Genomic DNA, 17,117 nt, shown 5'->3' with positions numbered 1-17,117 from the left:
TAATAAGTTTTTCGATTGAATGCCGAATTCAAACACAATTTTCAGACAGTTATATGTTCTTATTTAATTTATTTGCCGATTTCAGTCACGGGCCTTCAAAAAGGTAATCAATCAGGGCGACCACTTAGACACAATATAACGAGTTTCGGTGATACCAAGTGGTGTGGTTATAACTTACATGAAGTTGGACCGACCGGAAATTAGAAACTCGGATTTCAAATATTGACGTGTCATTCACACGGGTCCATCCATGGTTTTATATTTAGAGGGTAATATATCTAGGGGTAATATTCTACGGGTTTCATGACCGTAACGAGGACCCCGTGGGACACTCGTAAGAGGGTTATTGGTCTATTGTACGTAATGTAAAAGTATAAACATGTAAAGACTTATTTTAAATGGTCATGAGCACCAATCACGCCACGATGGTGGGTGCTAGGTTGGAGCATGGAGGAATGTTAGAGATGGGTTACCCCTATTTCTACCCGTCCATGCCCCTAGTGAGGTCATGGGTCATGTGACACATGTCCCAATCGAGAACACGTAACTTTGGTTATAAAAGAGAATGACCTTGTGCATTTCAAGGCTTTTCTGACACATGCAAGATAACTCCACTGGTCAAATTGGAAATTTTGTATTTTGTATCATGATTTCAAGTTAAATTCTGGAGTTATAAAAATAACAGATGTACACGTTTTTAGATGTAACCTTTTTTTTTCACACGGAAAATTAATAAGAATTGTACACGGTCAATATTCATAAAATAAAAAAACATTTTACGTTTCCTCCATAGCTGTATACAATTCGTAATACAGGAAGTCCGGGCTCTGTAGCTTGTTTGTAACCGTGCGATTTCATAGTTTACATGGTCTTCTAGTAATGCCTTAAATCGGCCAAATTCGGTGCCAATTATGACTTGTGATGATTTTATTGGCGATTAAATTGAGTGGCATGGCTGTACGACGAACCCCCATATCATGAGCAGCTATGCAGCAGGTGGATTCTAAAGCCTATGCTTGTTACCCCAGGACGAGGAAGTACCCAATTACCTGTCTCAAATGGTTAACGGCTATTCTTGAATATTATTGTAGTACGATTGAGGTACGCCAGGTTTTGCACTGTTTCTGATTCTTTACATTGTCACTTTGACCATGGAGGTAGGATTACTCTGACAATCAGCATGTCAGTATAAACTTGAAATTTGAAACGTAGTCACCAGTCACCACGCAGGAAGGATGAGTTTGCAGATTGATTTTGGGATGGTTCCTAAAAATTGTCGATAAATAATCCACATACGTCATGAGGGTATTATGACTGATATTGCAACATTTTTTTTTTCAATCAACGAGGATTACAAATCTGAATTGTCACTTATTATTTAAAATTATTCATTTTTTTCACCGAAAATTAGCCTCCAGTTTTAACGCCCGAAAAGACAAACCATTGTCCCCGTTTTATTGAAATGCCATAGTAGATTTCATCCCGGTGCTGAAATCTTTTCATAATCTTGGTCGCCAAACCGCAGTGGTTATGGGTCCGTTTTGGGCTATATAGAACATCCGGAAGTTTCTTTGTGATCACACTTACTAATCAAACATCCCAGCTGAAGAAAAAAACCTCGAGCATTGTTTGTTCCGCTACGAACGCAAAGTCTGTACTCAAAGAAATTACAATGGCACATTGCTCTGGCTTTTGGATATCTACAATATTGAACTATAGAGGTTGAATTATGGATGGAAAGAAAGATTGAACGGTGAGTGCTCTGCGAGTGAGCGCATGTACAATATGAAACGTCACGTAGCCACGCCTACTTCGCCTGTGGGTTGCCGATCACTGTTTTCTTGGTACGACTCATTGTGGCTGTCTGTACACGTTCTGAACAGTGGCACTCGACCGATTAAACCCGACTGGTTGGTACCCATGTGTGGAGTGGAGTTATAAAACGACGATTTGCGTTGTACGATGACAAGTGAATGGAGAAGTTTATACACGGATTTATAATTGGCAGTATTCTCTTTGGAACTTTATCAGTACAGATTCTTTTTAAAGGTATTTATGATGTTGTATTTTTAATGACTGAATGGCATGTGTTGTTCGCGCAGGCGAGTTGTCCGGCTTCTTTTTAATTTTTAATGAATGAACACACGAGTGTGTTGCCGGTTGCTGCGCGCTTGATAAGGGATGGTTGATTTTCGCTTTGAATGACTAATGTCAATGAACATCGCCTGCTCTAACAGGAATAATTTAACATGTAAAGTCGTAAATTTCTCGTAAGGAAACAGTCATGCTTTCATGAGAGAGTTGAACGTTTAATACCAGTTACTTTATGAAATGTTGAACATAAAAATATTTATATAAAAACAAATTGAAATAATAAATTTTCTTTTTCCACGCGATGTGTATTGACACATCACACTTAACTATAGAGGTTGAACTATGGATGGAAATAAGAATAAGAACATTTTTGAAATTTAGTACCCCAGCTTCCAATTCTGTTGTATCAGCGAATATCAATTCCTAATTGACCATTAAACTTAAATAGATGTATAACAAGTAAGGTATGGCCTTAGCCTTCGATCCAAACTGGACCTTTGTAGCAGATGCAACTTAAAATTAAATATGTACACACATGTATCTAGGACCTATACTACTAGTACTCTTTTCTTTCGCTGAATTGTTTTAGTATATTTTCTGATATTGATATCTGATAGAAAAAACATTCCTCAGTTGTTTGTTTCTCACAGTGCAAATGTCAATGGCTAGCTGTGCCGGGATGAATTTAACGTTAACCATTGATTACAGCAGGATTGTTTGAATGTTTAATCAGCAGCTGTCTGTGGGATTCAGCACAGCTTGATGAACGGATTGGCCGGGGTTACTCCACCGCAGCAGTCAAACGTTCATGCAACACTGAATAAACCAAATGTGTACTGTTGAATACCCGGCTTGGCAGTTACTATTGTTGTGCTGGCAGACATGGATTTAACTCTGTGTATTGAATCGAGTAATTCACTCCTTGCTCTTTATTGATTATATTGCAGATATTAACCATCAACAGCTTGTGAAAAGAGTGACAAGCCAAGACCCTGAAAAACACTGTGAGATTTAGGGAAACCAGTCACAACAAGGACCTAACTGACATGGAAACGAGGAAAAATACGAGATAACCATGGCCACATGTACACTACAGGGGAAGAAGTTCTACTGCCGTGAGTGGGCATTCCAAAAGCTGCTGCATAGTCTAGAGAGCAGACCTGCATCTAAGACATGTGGTACTCTCATCATGGGTGGGCCGGGCAGTGGCAAGACGGCCATATGCTCGGAGATTGCCTGGCCCACTGCAAACCATGGCAAGCAGAGGAGTCTCAACAAAAGAATGCTCGCCTATCACTTTTGTCAAGCCCATGATCTGGACACTCTTTCTGTGCCTAACTTTATATTGGGTTTAGTCAGCCTGATTTCACGCTCGACGCTGATTCATGGATACGATGAAAAACTACGCAATCCTCATGTGCAAGCAGTTTTGGAGCCGGCTGCTTGTGAGAGAAATCCGGACGAAGCTTTCAGGAGTGGAATTTTACAGCCTCTATGCTCTCTCAATCCCCCATCACGGAATTGTTTCATTCTTGTGGACTCTATCGATGAAGCCTACCCAAGGATGGATGGAGAACGGTGTTCTTCCAGTAGAACTGTTGCAGAACTCCTTGCCAACCATCATGAACTATTTCCCTCATGGCTCTGCCTGATTTGTAGTGCACGCCGTCAGAGTAAATCAGTGACCCGTATGTTTACTGGATTCCGGAAATTAAGCCTTGACGATCTACGCAAATCACATGTTGTACGAGATGTGCAACAGTACATTCTGTGTCGCCTTGACCGAGAAGAACTTCTGCGACAGCAACTCAGTAGAGACACTGCTGAAATGTTGAACCAGTTGCATATTAAGAGCAATGGATGTATGATGTACTTGGAGAAAGTCTTAGATGGAGTCGCAGACAACTTCATTAAACTGAAGGAAATATCAGACATACCCGGAACTCTGAATGGACTATATTTATGGCTTTGCCAACGTCTGTTTATCAAGAAACAGTTCACCAAGATAAGACCGATCTTAAATGCAATGTTAGCGGCCAAGTGTCCACTGACAGACAGAGAACTCTATGCATGTACAAGAACTCATAACACCAGTCTCACTGAAGCAGATTTTAATGAGAGGTTGCTTAAAATGGGCAAGTTGTTGGTTCGTGGAAAGGATCAAAGATTGCTTATTTTCCACTACAGTTTTGTGGAATGGCTTCTTGACGTGAAACATTGCACACGGAAATACCTTTGTAACATGGCAGAGGGACATGCCATGATCGCCATGAAATATTCATGTGAGGCTCCAAGTCTCACACCTGCACAGGTGCAGAACTTTGCAGCCAATCTCTTGCAGGCGAAATTTGTGCCTCCCATGGAACCCCATCACCTCACCCTTTGGTTAATGTGGATGGGAACACCTCTGAAAGACTGCCTGATGAGCTCAACACCGAAAAGCCAACAAGTGCTACAGCTCCTTGTCTCAGCTGGGGCGAAGGTTATAGACCTCGATGAAAGCTCCATTGCTCTGCAGGATGCACTTGACAGGGAAGATTCTCTGAAGAGCTTGCTCGAGAGTGGAGCCTCTATCAACCAGGTGGATAGTAATGGGCGTTCTCTTCTTGCCAATGCTGCATACGGCGGAAATTTAAGAGTAGTAAGTTTCTTAATGGCCAGAGGTGCAGATTCAACAATAACTGATAGAACTGGTCAAACAGCACTGGGACTTTCCGCACGCCAGGGTCATTGTGAAGTTGTCAGTGTTCTCATTGAATACCATGCTGAATTGGATCATGTTGACCATGACGGATGGACCCCTTTGCGATCAGCTGCTTGGGCGGGACATGCAGATGTGGTAGCTGCCTTGCTAGCTGCAGGTGCTAAGGTAGACTGCAGTGACACAGACAAAAGGACGGCGCTACGTGCTGCAGCCTGGGGTGGTCACTGTGATATCGTCATGAATCTTGTGGAACATGGTGCTAACGTGAATCAGGCTGACAACGAAGGAAGAACACCTCTCATAGCTGCTGCATACATGGGTCACAAGAAGATAGTCGAGTATCTTGCGGAAAATGGAGCAGATATTGACCATGTAGACTGTGACGGTCGCACTGCTCTTTCAGTTGCTGCAATGTCGGTGGCTGTCAGCCAAGGCCACACAAGTGTCATCACGCTTCTTGTTGAGCGGGGAGCTGATGTTAACCACAGTGATAATGAAGGTATGTCTCCACTTATTGTTGCTGCCAGTGAAGGACATCAAACTGTTGTAGAGCTCCTACTAGAAGGGGATGCTGATATTGACCATACTGACAATAATAATCGCACAGCCTTGATAGCTGCCTCAAATATGCGCCACACAAATGTAGTGAAAGCACTCCTGTATTGGGACGCAGCGGTGGATACCATTGACAATGAGGGAAGGACGGTTTTATCTATTGCCGCGGCAGAAGGCAATGCGGAGGTTGTTCGTATGCTTCTAGAGCGTGGCTTGGATGAGATGCACAAGGATCACCATGGCTGGACTCCATTGCATATGGCTGCCTTTGGAGGTCATAGAGAAGTTTGTAGGGTGTTTCTAAGCCAAACCAGCCCTGTTTCTGTGGACATCATGGACCGTGATGGGAGGACACCATTAACCCTTGCAGCACAAGAGGGTAAACTTGACACTGTCAAAGAACTTTTGAATTACAATGCAAATATTCACCACACTGCTCACGATGGACGGAGTGTGGTCAGAGCTGCTTCCTTAGAGGGGCACCAAGAAGTTGTGAGGGTACTGATTGAAGGTGATGCTGATATCAACTATAAAGACGCAGAGGGGAGATCTACATTGTACATGCTTTCTCTAGAGAACAAAGTGCCCATGGCCCATTTCCTGTTAGAAAGTGGTGCAGATACAGAGAATCCGGACTTTGAGGGTAGAACACCGCTTCATGTTGCATCCTGGCAGGGCCATACAGAGATGGTGAATGTACTGCTTACGTTCAAAGCAAATCCAAATGCTGTTGACAAAGAAAAGCGATCAGTATTGCAGTCGGCTGCTTGGCAAGGACATGTGATGGTTGCAAATGCTCTGCTTGAAAAAGGAGCCAACAAAAATCATACTTGCAATCAGGGTGCTTCTGCGCTTTGTATCGCAGCTCAAGAAGGCCATGTGGATGTTGTGAAGTGTTTGCTGGAGCACGGTGCTGATCCAACTCAATCTGACAAGCATGGACGTACGGCTATGAAGGTTGCACTCAAAGGTGGCCACACAAGTATAATAAAACTGTTGGAAAAGTGTGGAGTGCTAAATCCAGTCTCGCCAATGCCGTCTAGATCCGCTCATAATCGGAAGAATGGATGTGGTACAGGCGGATCTTCGTCTTCAAATCAGAGCAGTGAGAATGCTAAGACTGGATCCTCAGGGTTGTTGACCAATGGCGGTTTGATGCAAGCTAGCTCATCTTCGAACTCGCCAGACTCTACATTTGATCTACGAAAGTCAACTGCATCCAACCAGTCATCCAAATCTTCTTCAAACTTGACATCAGTTTCAACTGCTAACTCTACTATCCAACTTCATGCTCCAAAAGAAAACAGCCATAGGCACTCTACTTTCACGGAACAACTTCAGCATCTGGCACCTCACAGCAAGAAGAGAGGTGGCAGCTCTCACGGGAGATCCCAGGAACCGAGCAGAACCCAGTCTGTTGCCAAGGTAACACCAGCTTCCTCCTTCCAGACAATTCCCGAAAACATCATCACTGCCCACAGCACTGAAAAATTGCAACACGGACAATGCAAAAGCCAGACTGGTGCCGTACAGTCTCCAAGACGGTCACCCTCTCCTCATATCTCTTCCAGGTCAACTTCTCCAAGTCTCCAACCATCAAGTCCCCTGTCTCAAGCATCGCAATCTCCAGTCAGGATGATATCGCCACAAACATCGCCATCACATTGCCAGTTTCACAATAACAACAAGCCTGGGTTCCCTTTCAAGACTCCCCAAGGCACAACATCTGAAATTTCTGTTGAAGTACACAGCTCTCAAGAGATAAGATCTGCTTCTCAGCCAAGGATGGGTGTCCACAAATCCCCCAAAGTCGAGAGAAGGGGAAGGTCTTCATCTTTGAAGGATCAACGAAAGACATCAATTCACCAGGTGCCTCCGCAGAATGGACACAATCATATAAACGGTCAGGCCCCATACCAACCATCCCCACATGGACAACATGTGCAGCATCAATCACTGCAAAACATCCCTGTCACTAACGGCAACCATCGCCAAGCGCAATCACACAACTTTCATCCATTTTACTCGCCACCGATTCAGCGTAGATTTGACCCGTCTATGCAATCGCAATGTTGCCATGGAAGTAGCACGATGATTCCCGAGCAACACTCCCCAGTCCACAGCACCTCCGGAGCACCTAACCACCATCGATCCAACTCACAACCTGTTCCCATGGACTGCCACTGCCACGAACATGTCCACTTTCAACGTAAAGCCTCATTGCCTGTGTCTTTCAATCAAATTAATCTACAGCGAGTTCTTGCAGTGAGACCTGAGTCACCGGAACCAAGGCCAAGACGAAATGGAATAGTCACTAATCCAAATTATAAGAACTATCATAACAAGACCGGGATCCATGGGAGTCATACGATGTTAGCTCAACACAGCATCATTGCAGGAGATAGTCACAGAGGACTGTCACCCATGGAACTTAAGCAGGCGATGAAGGCTAACTTTGAGGGATCTTGCAGGAATGGATACAACAAGAAGGAAACGCCATTATAAATCAATGGTAAGTAACCAGAACTAATTATATTTGTTTGCCAAAGGAAGTTTATTTATCCTAGAAACGCTCTGTTTAAAGTTTTGGAGTACTATACTGTCATAAAACAAAAAACCTTATACATTTTCAGTGAAAAAATCTTCATTTTTAAAAAATGTGCACCCCATTACGGGCCCCTGGTGTTTAAACATCCTCTTAAAGTTATGGCAAATATCTGTACAATATGTTTGTTAAATACAACATGTATGTTGTACATATGTAAATTTTACTTTTCACTGGTCAAACATGTTTGGTGAGGAAATCAAGCTCAAATACAAAAGCAGTTTGTGATTCCTACCGGCCCAAAATCAATCTTCTTTGGTACAATGTAACTCAATGTAAATTTTATGAACAAAAAATAAACAAAATTCCTGACAATTTTTTTTTTTCTGTCAGGCTATATGACAGAAAAAAATCCAGGTATTCCTAATTGCAAATGAGGTAAAATAAATCTATTAAATTCAGTAAGGAGCTGCAGTAAAGTACTGTCAGTAAAGTGCTGCAAGATTTGCTTTGCCTAGCCCTGCTTTATATCTATATAATGCACTTCATAGCATCTCATCCATGATTGCAACTCGTCTCTATTATGAACTCCGACTAGCCGTGCATTATTTTTGCCTGGGGCAGTTTCATAAACGTACAGGTATTAAGGAGCAAATTGAGAAATTCATTGGCTGTATACCATTGGGAATTATTGTGAAACCTTGGATGTCTTAATACTGCTCCAAATAAATACATCAAGACCAATTTGTCAGCAGGGAAGTTAACCAAAAATTTAATTTATCGTGGGTAACTTTGTCAAGGGAAAGGCTTGAAAGCAATGCTGTGTTACTTGTCAAATATTATCTTGGAATAAAATTCCAGACCAGTTTCAGACTGAGGTTGAGTGCAATCGACACTCCGAAACTTTATCCGAGGAGTGTGAAAAACAGCACTTCTTAAAAATCTACAGTGGATTTTAAACATTATTTTTTGAAAAAACAGAAACTTAATCCCAGCAGGAAATGAACTACTGACTATGGGTTTTTGCTTGCTTTGATCATGCTATATTATAAAATACAAATCTGCCAATTTAATCCTGCCTTCCTGTTTGTGCAATATGAAACGTCAGGCTTCTCTAGGTACTTTGCTGAAATTGTACAACATGAACAGTCAGATTTTCTTGAAAACTTGTTCTTACTGTACTTTTTTAAGAAACATGCATGAAGTTGGGTAGTTGGGTGAACTATTTGTTTCTGTTATCCTGCTCATTTCTGCGTAGCAGAAAATTGTTCAGCAATGTTTTCTGCCTAAGCAGCCCTTTAAAATTGTGCCCTCTTGTGCACTTGTTCATGTTTGTACTACCATGGAGCTATACATGGTACTACACAGTGTTGATTGGCACTATTCCTTTGCTCAGGGAACTAATTTGGGGCCTGGCTATTTCCGCCTTAGTGTTTAATGAATGGGGCCGAATCAGCTCTTGTTACCCAATATGCCTAATGGATGCTAAAATTTGCTTCACATAATATGCTCTGTTCATGCCTAAAATAGCAGACTCAATGCACTGAAGTCATTTCAATTAGCGTTTAGAAAGAGAGTGCTGTCACCTTGCCCTGAGCTAAGGACATGTTAGGTTGAGCATACTTTGAGCTGTACTGTATTTGTGACACATTCATGTACAAACCTGGCAGCTTGCACATCTTGCATTGGACATGAAGGCCTTTGGGCCAAGTGATTATTAGGTTAACCTTTTCTCTTCCTGTCATGTGCTGCTGGCTCTATTCAATTGTATCTTTGTCTTTGTATTCCTTTGTCATTTTAATCATTATCTTACATGGTTTTGTTTTACTGTCATGTGAAGTAATGCAGAGTAAATAAAACTAACAAGCAGAATAGTTCAACATTTAAGTCTTCCAAATAACCTTGCTAATCTCAGCTCCTGCACTTGCTAGCCTTGTGAGATTTTAGTTATAATTTATGATTACAATTCAACTTAAAGGTTCTTACAGGTTTTCTAAATACTCTCCTCATTATGTGGTTCCTACTCCTAGTCTGTGCTCATGTATTTGCTAGCCTTGTGAGATTTTACAATATCAGAAAACTGTCATTCATTAAGTTTGTCTTGTAACATGATGCCCAAATTCTGTCTTTCTCTGATAAGTACGGCACCTTGGTGAGAATGCACTTCATGGATTAAGCTCAAGTGTACGTAGGTTAATGCAAAGTCAATAATGCTGGCTGTGCCTAAATACCAGGTGCAACATATCAAATCTTAAGACTGAGGACACCAACCACTGGGCAGGCTTCGGGCAATCCTCGGGATACATATGTTACTCATTTGTTTTCCTTTTCATATTTTGTGAGAAAGTTCATATGCTCTGGGGCCGAAAAGGGCGCAGAGTTGAAACATAATATTTTGCAGGTTTATTTTTTGAAGGGAAGGGATTTGTATGCACCTGTCGTTGATATTCAAAGTTAATAGGATTATACATGTAGGATGGATGGAGGGTTGAAATCCAAAACAATTTTCAAAATGTTATGACAAAATTGAAGAATTTTACTCACATTGTAACTTGAAATCTTCATCGGTCCCTGATCCCCTCCTCGCATATTGGAACTAAGATTTCCTGTGTAAACAAAATGTGTATTTTTACAATAATTTTTTTTATAGTGTTAGAGATGAACTGGTACTTTGAAACCATGTGAATTTGTGTACATGGTGACTAAGAATTAGACTGAATTTCCTTCCAGTGCATTGAACATTGATAAAGATTTAGCACAGATTTGGGATTACATGGGATTATGATATATTTTCTTTGTCCTTTGACCTCTTGTTGTAGTCAAACACAGACTGCTGAAATATCCCAACTGGTTTCATTCCTCCATACATGAACCTGCATTCAGTTGAGATAACTTTACTGATACAAGCTATGCCCAATTTCATAAAGCCTGTAAGCATGAAAACCTGCTTAGTACAGAAAAATATTCCTTAACTGAAACAAGCTAACCCGCCAGGAAGTCATAAAGTTTACATCATGTAAACTTCTTACACTGGTTCCCAATGTTATTTGTTTAAGCGGTAACATATTTCTGCTTAATAGCTTTATGAAATTGACCCTGTGTCATTACTATCAGAAAATACAACTGCAGACATGTTTTATTTACCTCTTTATCTGTCTACAGCTGATTGTCTTTGTCATATATTATACAAATATTGGAGATATGAGTGCATTTTTCAATGAATATGAAAAGCAAGATTTCACCACATAATTATACTCTGCGACACACCGATGGGATGAAATTAATTTAAAACTTGTTCCATAAAACTCACACATAAATCCTTGTCATTTGGTATTTTTTTCACAATAAACACAAAAAAGACACACAAAAACTTTTCCATGCTCTGACAATTCTGGTTTTCTTTTTTACTTCTGAACCATAAGGATGACTCCATGCTCCACATAGATACCAAGCTTGTCCTCGGGACACAACATTGTCTTGTTTAAAATAAAAAACGGCAGGGAATGGTGATTGTTGGAAATGACGATGCAAAGCGTCCTATAATTATCCATTATGGACTTCAATATTAATGTTTGTCACGGCAGTAAAGCTATACATGGCAAATGAAATGACAAGTATGTGTGTACTTGTGTGTGGTATATCATCATGATGAACAGGGTATCCCACCCTGGGTCAATAGTAATTCCTTCTTGTATTAATCAAACATATTTCTGTACTTTCATTTGATCACCCCCAGATACCAACCTGAATGCTGTACATGTATCTTGTGCTCAAGTCATCCTGGATCTCAATTGTCTACCAGGGACCATGGAATTCCTCCTGATGATCATCTCGTCCAATCCAAGGTTTCAAGGGAGCTGTCGGATTCCTTTATTGTTCAACCCAGCAAGCTGAAACGAAGCAGAGAATAACAGGACCAAGGACATCAATGTTCAATCTGATTTGATGAGTCTGAGGACAAGACAAGACCCTATTGTTACACCTAAGGCCACTTCAATAAATACTTGGACCTAACTTCAGGTAATCTGTAACATGCCCTCTGCTCAGAAACTTTCCCACGAGTTGATCAGTGAATTGTGCAAATTGTTTAATTGTATCGGTGCTTGGTGATCACAACATGCTGCAGTGTTGCTCTGAATGCAGCAGATTTCATGAAGAGATAGTTACCTTCAAGGTTCAATTTAGGAAATTTTTTGAAAAAATTTTCCCCAAGGTTTTTATGTTGTTTAACAGAAGTGAGAAATTATGAAATACCACTATACTTGATAAAGCTGCCATACTGATTTGAAATTGCTGCAAGAAAAAAAAAAGTTATTTCAGTTTATTTTCAAGTATTGGATTTGTACAATGCCAAAGGAATGGTAATTAAATGTAAGCGCAGTTGTCCAAAACAATTACTGTTATACACATAATTATAGTTTAAGAGGACAAGAAATACAGTATTAAGAAATGAAATACACAATTACAATGTCTTTTTTTCTTTTTTTGTGCTTTGTTTTATGCACATCAAGTGACTCAACATTAGTAAATCATACTCGGGTTCAATCGACTAGTTAATCCAGGTCTCAAATTTTCAAATATGGTTGGAGACCAGAATCACAAAGAGGGAAACCTTTTACACAGTCGACTGTTTTTAATTTTAATTGAACAAGCACTAAGACATGTAAGAAAAGGTGCACCCTATGAGTCTTAATGAAGGGTATGCGGTGTTGAACAAAGACAAATTGACAAGTGCAGGGTTTGAACCACCGACCTCTGAATTAACATGCTGGTGATCTACCAACTGAGCTATCTAGCCCTATGTTGCTGGTCTCCCTATTGTTTCAATGTTTTTGTTTGAGGGTGCCAATCAGAAGCCAAAGGCCTACATTCCCTACAACCTTTAACTACCTTGTAGTAGCCAGTGATCGCACCCTCGTTTACGATACAACCTGAGAAGCGGCAGCCAAGGGGTCACCTCAAGGGGATGCAAATTTCTGGAAGGTCATTCGTCAGACTGAAAGTAAACATCTTGTGTTTTTATTCCAAGATCTTACACAGTGAGAAAACCAAGCTATAATTCAATTTGAAAACTCAAGAAGGCAGACTTGTCCGGTCATGAGTTTACTGGCAGATGCTTAAACCACTGGCCTCAGGCTGGCGGCCCAGTATTATTTTCAAGCCCTGCAGAAATCTATTCACAGATTCTCAAAGGACCTAAACTGTCCACTGATGCCATACTGCATCTATGCTGATCAACTGCACACTGGTCCCATTTCATTCCAGTCCTCATTTATTTGTTACTGTAGCAAGGACACATGTGTACATGAAGGAGGATTAAGGAGGATTAAGAAGGATTAAGTAGGATTTAGCTCAGCTTCCATCTCTTCCAATCTTACATTGAAATCTTTTACTGTATTGACAGTATTCAGTGTATTTGAACAATTTGTTGATCTCAGGCTTGAACCGTCTATACAAATCCACCAAATGTATGTACTTAAATCTGTCGCAATCATTCACTACTTAAATATTTTTAACGTGGACTCAACATGATGGTGTTTTTTTTTTTTTTTTACAAATTCTTGATCAAACATGACTTTTTTATATTCCAAGTAAAACAACCCCCTGAGCATTATTTAACTTGCTCATTAATGAATGTAATCTACTCACATGAGACGTGCTAAAAATTGATGAAACAAGTAAAGATAAGTAATAGGTAAAAAACTAGTTACATGTAACTGTGAAAATAGATAAGTTGCAATAGATGCCATCTTTACGGGCAAATTGCATTTTGGCTTGCAGGGGTGTCAAGCGCTCAGTTTATTAACGCAACCACGCGGTTACTAAACCAATCAGGCAATGAGTTTTGTGAAATGTGCGCGTGCTGCACACCGTTCTCGCGCAAAACGCATGGCTGCGTGTTCCAAATTGCCCGTAAAGATGGCCGATTTAGGTCATGTGTTAAATATCTATAGGGACTCTGGCATGGGGTAAGGAAAAATGCCAATGTCATTATAAAAGTTTAGTAGACGTCATTATACAAGTGTACCTTTAAAGTGTTAAGTAATTTCTAAATTACAATTTCAAAACATTTATGCATTAAGTAGTTGGGTTTTCTGCTCCAGTGTCACTTACCTTTTTTCTTGTTAATATTGTTGTACATTGAAATACTTTAAAATATTAAGAAACTTTAAAGTGACATACTGTTGTGTTTAATGACTTTTGTCATTTTGTTTTTTTTGTAGAAATAAGGTGGAGGGATTATGTATATTTAAATCGTGTACATAAACAAAGTTTATGCTTACAGTATAGCCAAGGGGCATATGTTCATGTGTGTGTTTGTAAGTACCTTTAATAAGAAACAAATTATTAAGGTTATAGTTCACAAGTTGTAAACAATTTGAGGAACTGCTCTGCAGCAATTTTAGCTTAACAAAATTTGTGTTTATGAAGCGTTTGAAAACAAACAGCAAAACTAAATGGTAACAATTTTTCCATAGATTGAAGTAAAACCTAAAAGGATCTGGGGTGGATTTCACAAAGGTAGTCCTAACTTAGGACTAGTCCTAGGCAATGTTAAGAGATAGGACCAGTCCTAAGTTAGGACCAGTAACTCATCCTAACTTAGGACTGGTCCTATCTATTAGCATTGCCTAGGACTAGTCCTAAGTTAGGACTACTTTTGTGAAATCCACCCCTGGGCCCAACTTCATCAAGCTGTTTAAATTTCCTTGCTAACCAGAAAACACTGCTTAACTAATTGCTTTGCTTGGCAGCAAATGAGTGGGGCAGCAGTAGCAACAATGTACACTTTATGGAATGTTGGCTGGTAACCTGTTTTTGCTCAGCAAGATGTCTGTGCTTAGCAAGTTTTGAAAGGGTTTATGAAATTGCATGGCTCTCCTGCCTACTGTGATATTATGCGCTTATGGTACATGTAAAACACACAATACTACAGGCTGTAAGCACAGAAAACCACAGTAAGCAGAGCCATGATATTGGGCTATGTCAGATATTTTGCTCAGCTGTTTTTTTTTAGCTCTGTGAAATTATCATGATTTTCAAAGTTCAACAAATAATGCACTTCTTTGTCAATGTTGCAGTAAAGAAGCTGTTACTCTCATGCTTTTTATGCCAAGGTATCAGATAATATATTATTCGCTAGTCACACTCGACCCTGATTCAAGCGTGTTGATTTTAAAGCTATTTGTTCATCATTTCACTCTACAGTTTTAGCACCTAGAGCCTTGAGCATGATACGCACTGTAGCATAAAATCAACATACATTGCTTGTGACTCATTGCAGAATTGTGGGGTCAAAACACAGTGAAAGGAGAGAGAGAGTACTTTGGATAGGGAAAGAAAAAAAAGCTTGCCAATATTATAGTGTTTACAAAAGGGGTATATAAGAAAAGCTGTTATTGATTAGCCCCGGGAGCCTTTCACGCTTAGAGCTTCTTAGTGACTTGTTATTGATTTGTTGAAACTGAAAACAGTTTTTGCTTGGCCGCAAGTGAGATGTTTTAAGGACCTAAAAAGGTTGTTTGTTTGCTGGGGTTGTTTGTCCGATTCTTGTAACCCTTTAGCTTTGTGTCAACACATTATGTAAACATCTAGCGAAATGTCTATAAATGCAAAGTTTCACAGCAACTATAGAGTAAATTTGCCAACAATTACCCTCTTGACAAATTACAATGCTTTGATCGCTTTCTCATGAGTCTTGATTATGTGTTCAAAGAACAAATAACTCTGTTAATTATATTTTTTATTTTGTTCTGAAACAACAAAGTGGCGCAAACTGTATTGTGGTAATGATATAATGTGCTTTAGTAATAAACAATGATCCCATGGAAACCAAGCTCACCGTGGCAATATAAACTCTTTGTGGTCAGATTCAAACCTTATTTTCAGTTTCAAATTCCTGTTATTTACAAGGTTTTGGTTTAGTATTTGTTATTTTTCCTTTCTAGATATGAAACTATTGAAGTCTGAATAGTTTCAATCAGTGAATAGCTTAAAATGCAGGGTATACTTTTACTATTGTCAAAGACCAGTATCCTCACCCGGTGTATGCCAATGTATGCATTAAATAACAAACCTGTGAAAATTTGTCCTCAATTGGTCATCAAAGTTGAAAGAAAAAAATGAAAGAAAAAACATGCCTGAAGCTTTTCTCTGGTTCAATTTTGTTGTTGTGAAAAAGCTCTAAAACTACTTTACTTCACATGGTGACGTTTCTTAAAGGAACACTTTGCCTTGGATCAGTCGAGTTGGTCTTTGAAAAGCGTTTGTAACCGTTTACTATAAATGCATATGATTAGATAGATACTTTAAAAGTAGAATATCATGATCCACATAACTATCACTCGCAATTGCGTGGTTTTCCTTTTACCTCGTCGACTAACACTGTCGGCCCCATAAATGGCCAACCGTGTTAGTTCGCAAAGGAAAAGAAAAACCACGCAACTTCGAGGCAAATGTGTGTGGATTATTGTATTCTACTTTTAAAACATCTTTCTAGCCATATGCATTTATAGTAAACAGTTACAGACGCTTTGCAAAGACCAACTCAACCGTTCCAACGTGTTCTTTTAAGTTTCTAGATAATATCAGCAGCTCTCTGAGTGCACTTTACTAAGCAAGTATTTATGATCATTACTTTTTTGCATAATTACCAAAGGTGTACTCTCCCTTTAACTTGTTGGGGGGAAAAACTCAGTGTTTTCGATACGTTGACAGAGAGTTTGACACACTTTATCCATTCAAGTCAATGGCAGGTCCATAATTCAGAGTTTTCAAAACTTGACACACTTTCAGTGGTGTTAATCCAGAGTGATCTATTGAACCCCAAAATAATTTTTCTTCCTTTGAAATCAATGAAATCCATCAAAGTTGTAGGCTTGAAGGGTATTAACTTGGCACTTGTTTCAATAAGATGAAAGTCTGGCATTACAACGAAAGACCATGTCCTGTGTGACCCCTGGTCTTGGCCTTGGTGCCCCTTCAAAAGTTTCTATTGAGGTTGAGGTTATCCAATGGAAGTGCCCTCTACAAAGTTGACAATGGCCTTGCCCTTTCAAGAATGAAACGCCAGGCATGATAAAGTTTATCCATTTTGCATTGACTTTCATTCATGAAGGTATTGAGAAAGGTTGGAAAATGTTCTTTCCAGAATCAGACAGCAAGCTGCTTGCTCTGGAGCTATTGCAACTGGGTGTTCGGGTTGGCATTGTGGTATAT

At 39.8% G+C, this 17,117-nt stretch overlaps 1 protein-coding gene across 4 annotated transcripts in view; it reads left to right on the top strand.

Moving 5' to 3' along the window:
• LOC139936522 (uncharacterized) overlaps positions 1-11,766 on the top strand; it is a 73,169-nt gene extending 61,403 nt beyond the window's left edge. For 3 of the 4 annotated variants that reach the window (XM_071931356.1, XM_071931355.1, XM_071931358.1), the window contains 2 exons: positions 3,042-7,865; positions 11,635-11,766. In XM_071931356.1, coding sequence (XP_071787457.1) covers positions 3,170-7,858 — 4,689 coding nt within the window. In that variant the 5' untranslated portion in view covers positions 3,042-3,169 and the 3' untranslated portion in view covers positions 7,859-7,865; positions 11,635-11,766. Of the gene's footprint in view, positions 1-1,911; positions 2,050-3,041; positions 7,866-11,634 lie in introns of those variants that run through there. The other variant, XM_071931357.1, reaches the window with a different exon arrangement.
• Positions 11,767-17,117: the final 5,351 nt, after the last annotated feature.

Source organism: Asterias amurensis, chromosome 4, assembly GCF_032118995.1.
Source record: "Asterias amurensis chromosome 4, ASM3211899v1".
NCBI lineage: Eukaryota > Metazoa > Echinodermata > Asteroidea > Forcipulatida > Asteriidae > Asterias > Asterias amurensis.
This window is presented reverse-complemented; position numbering and strand designations above follow the sequence as displayed.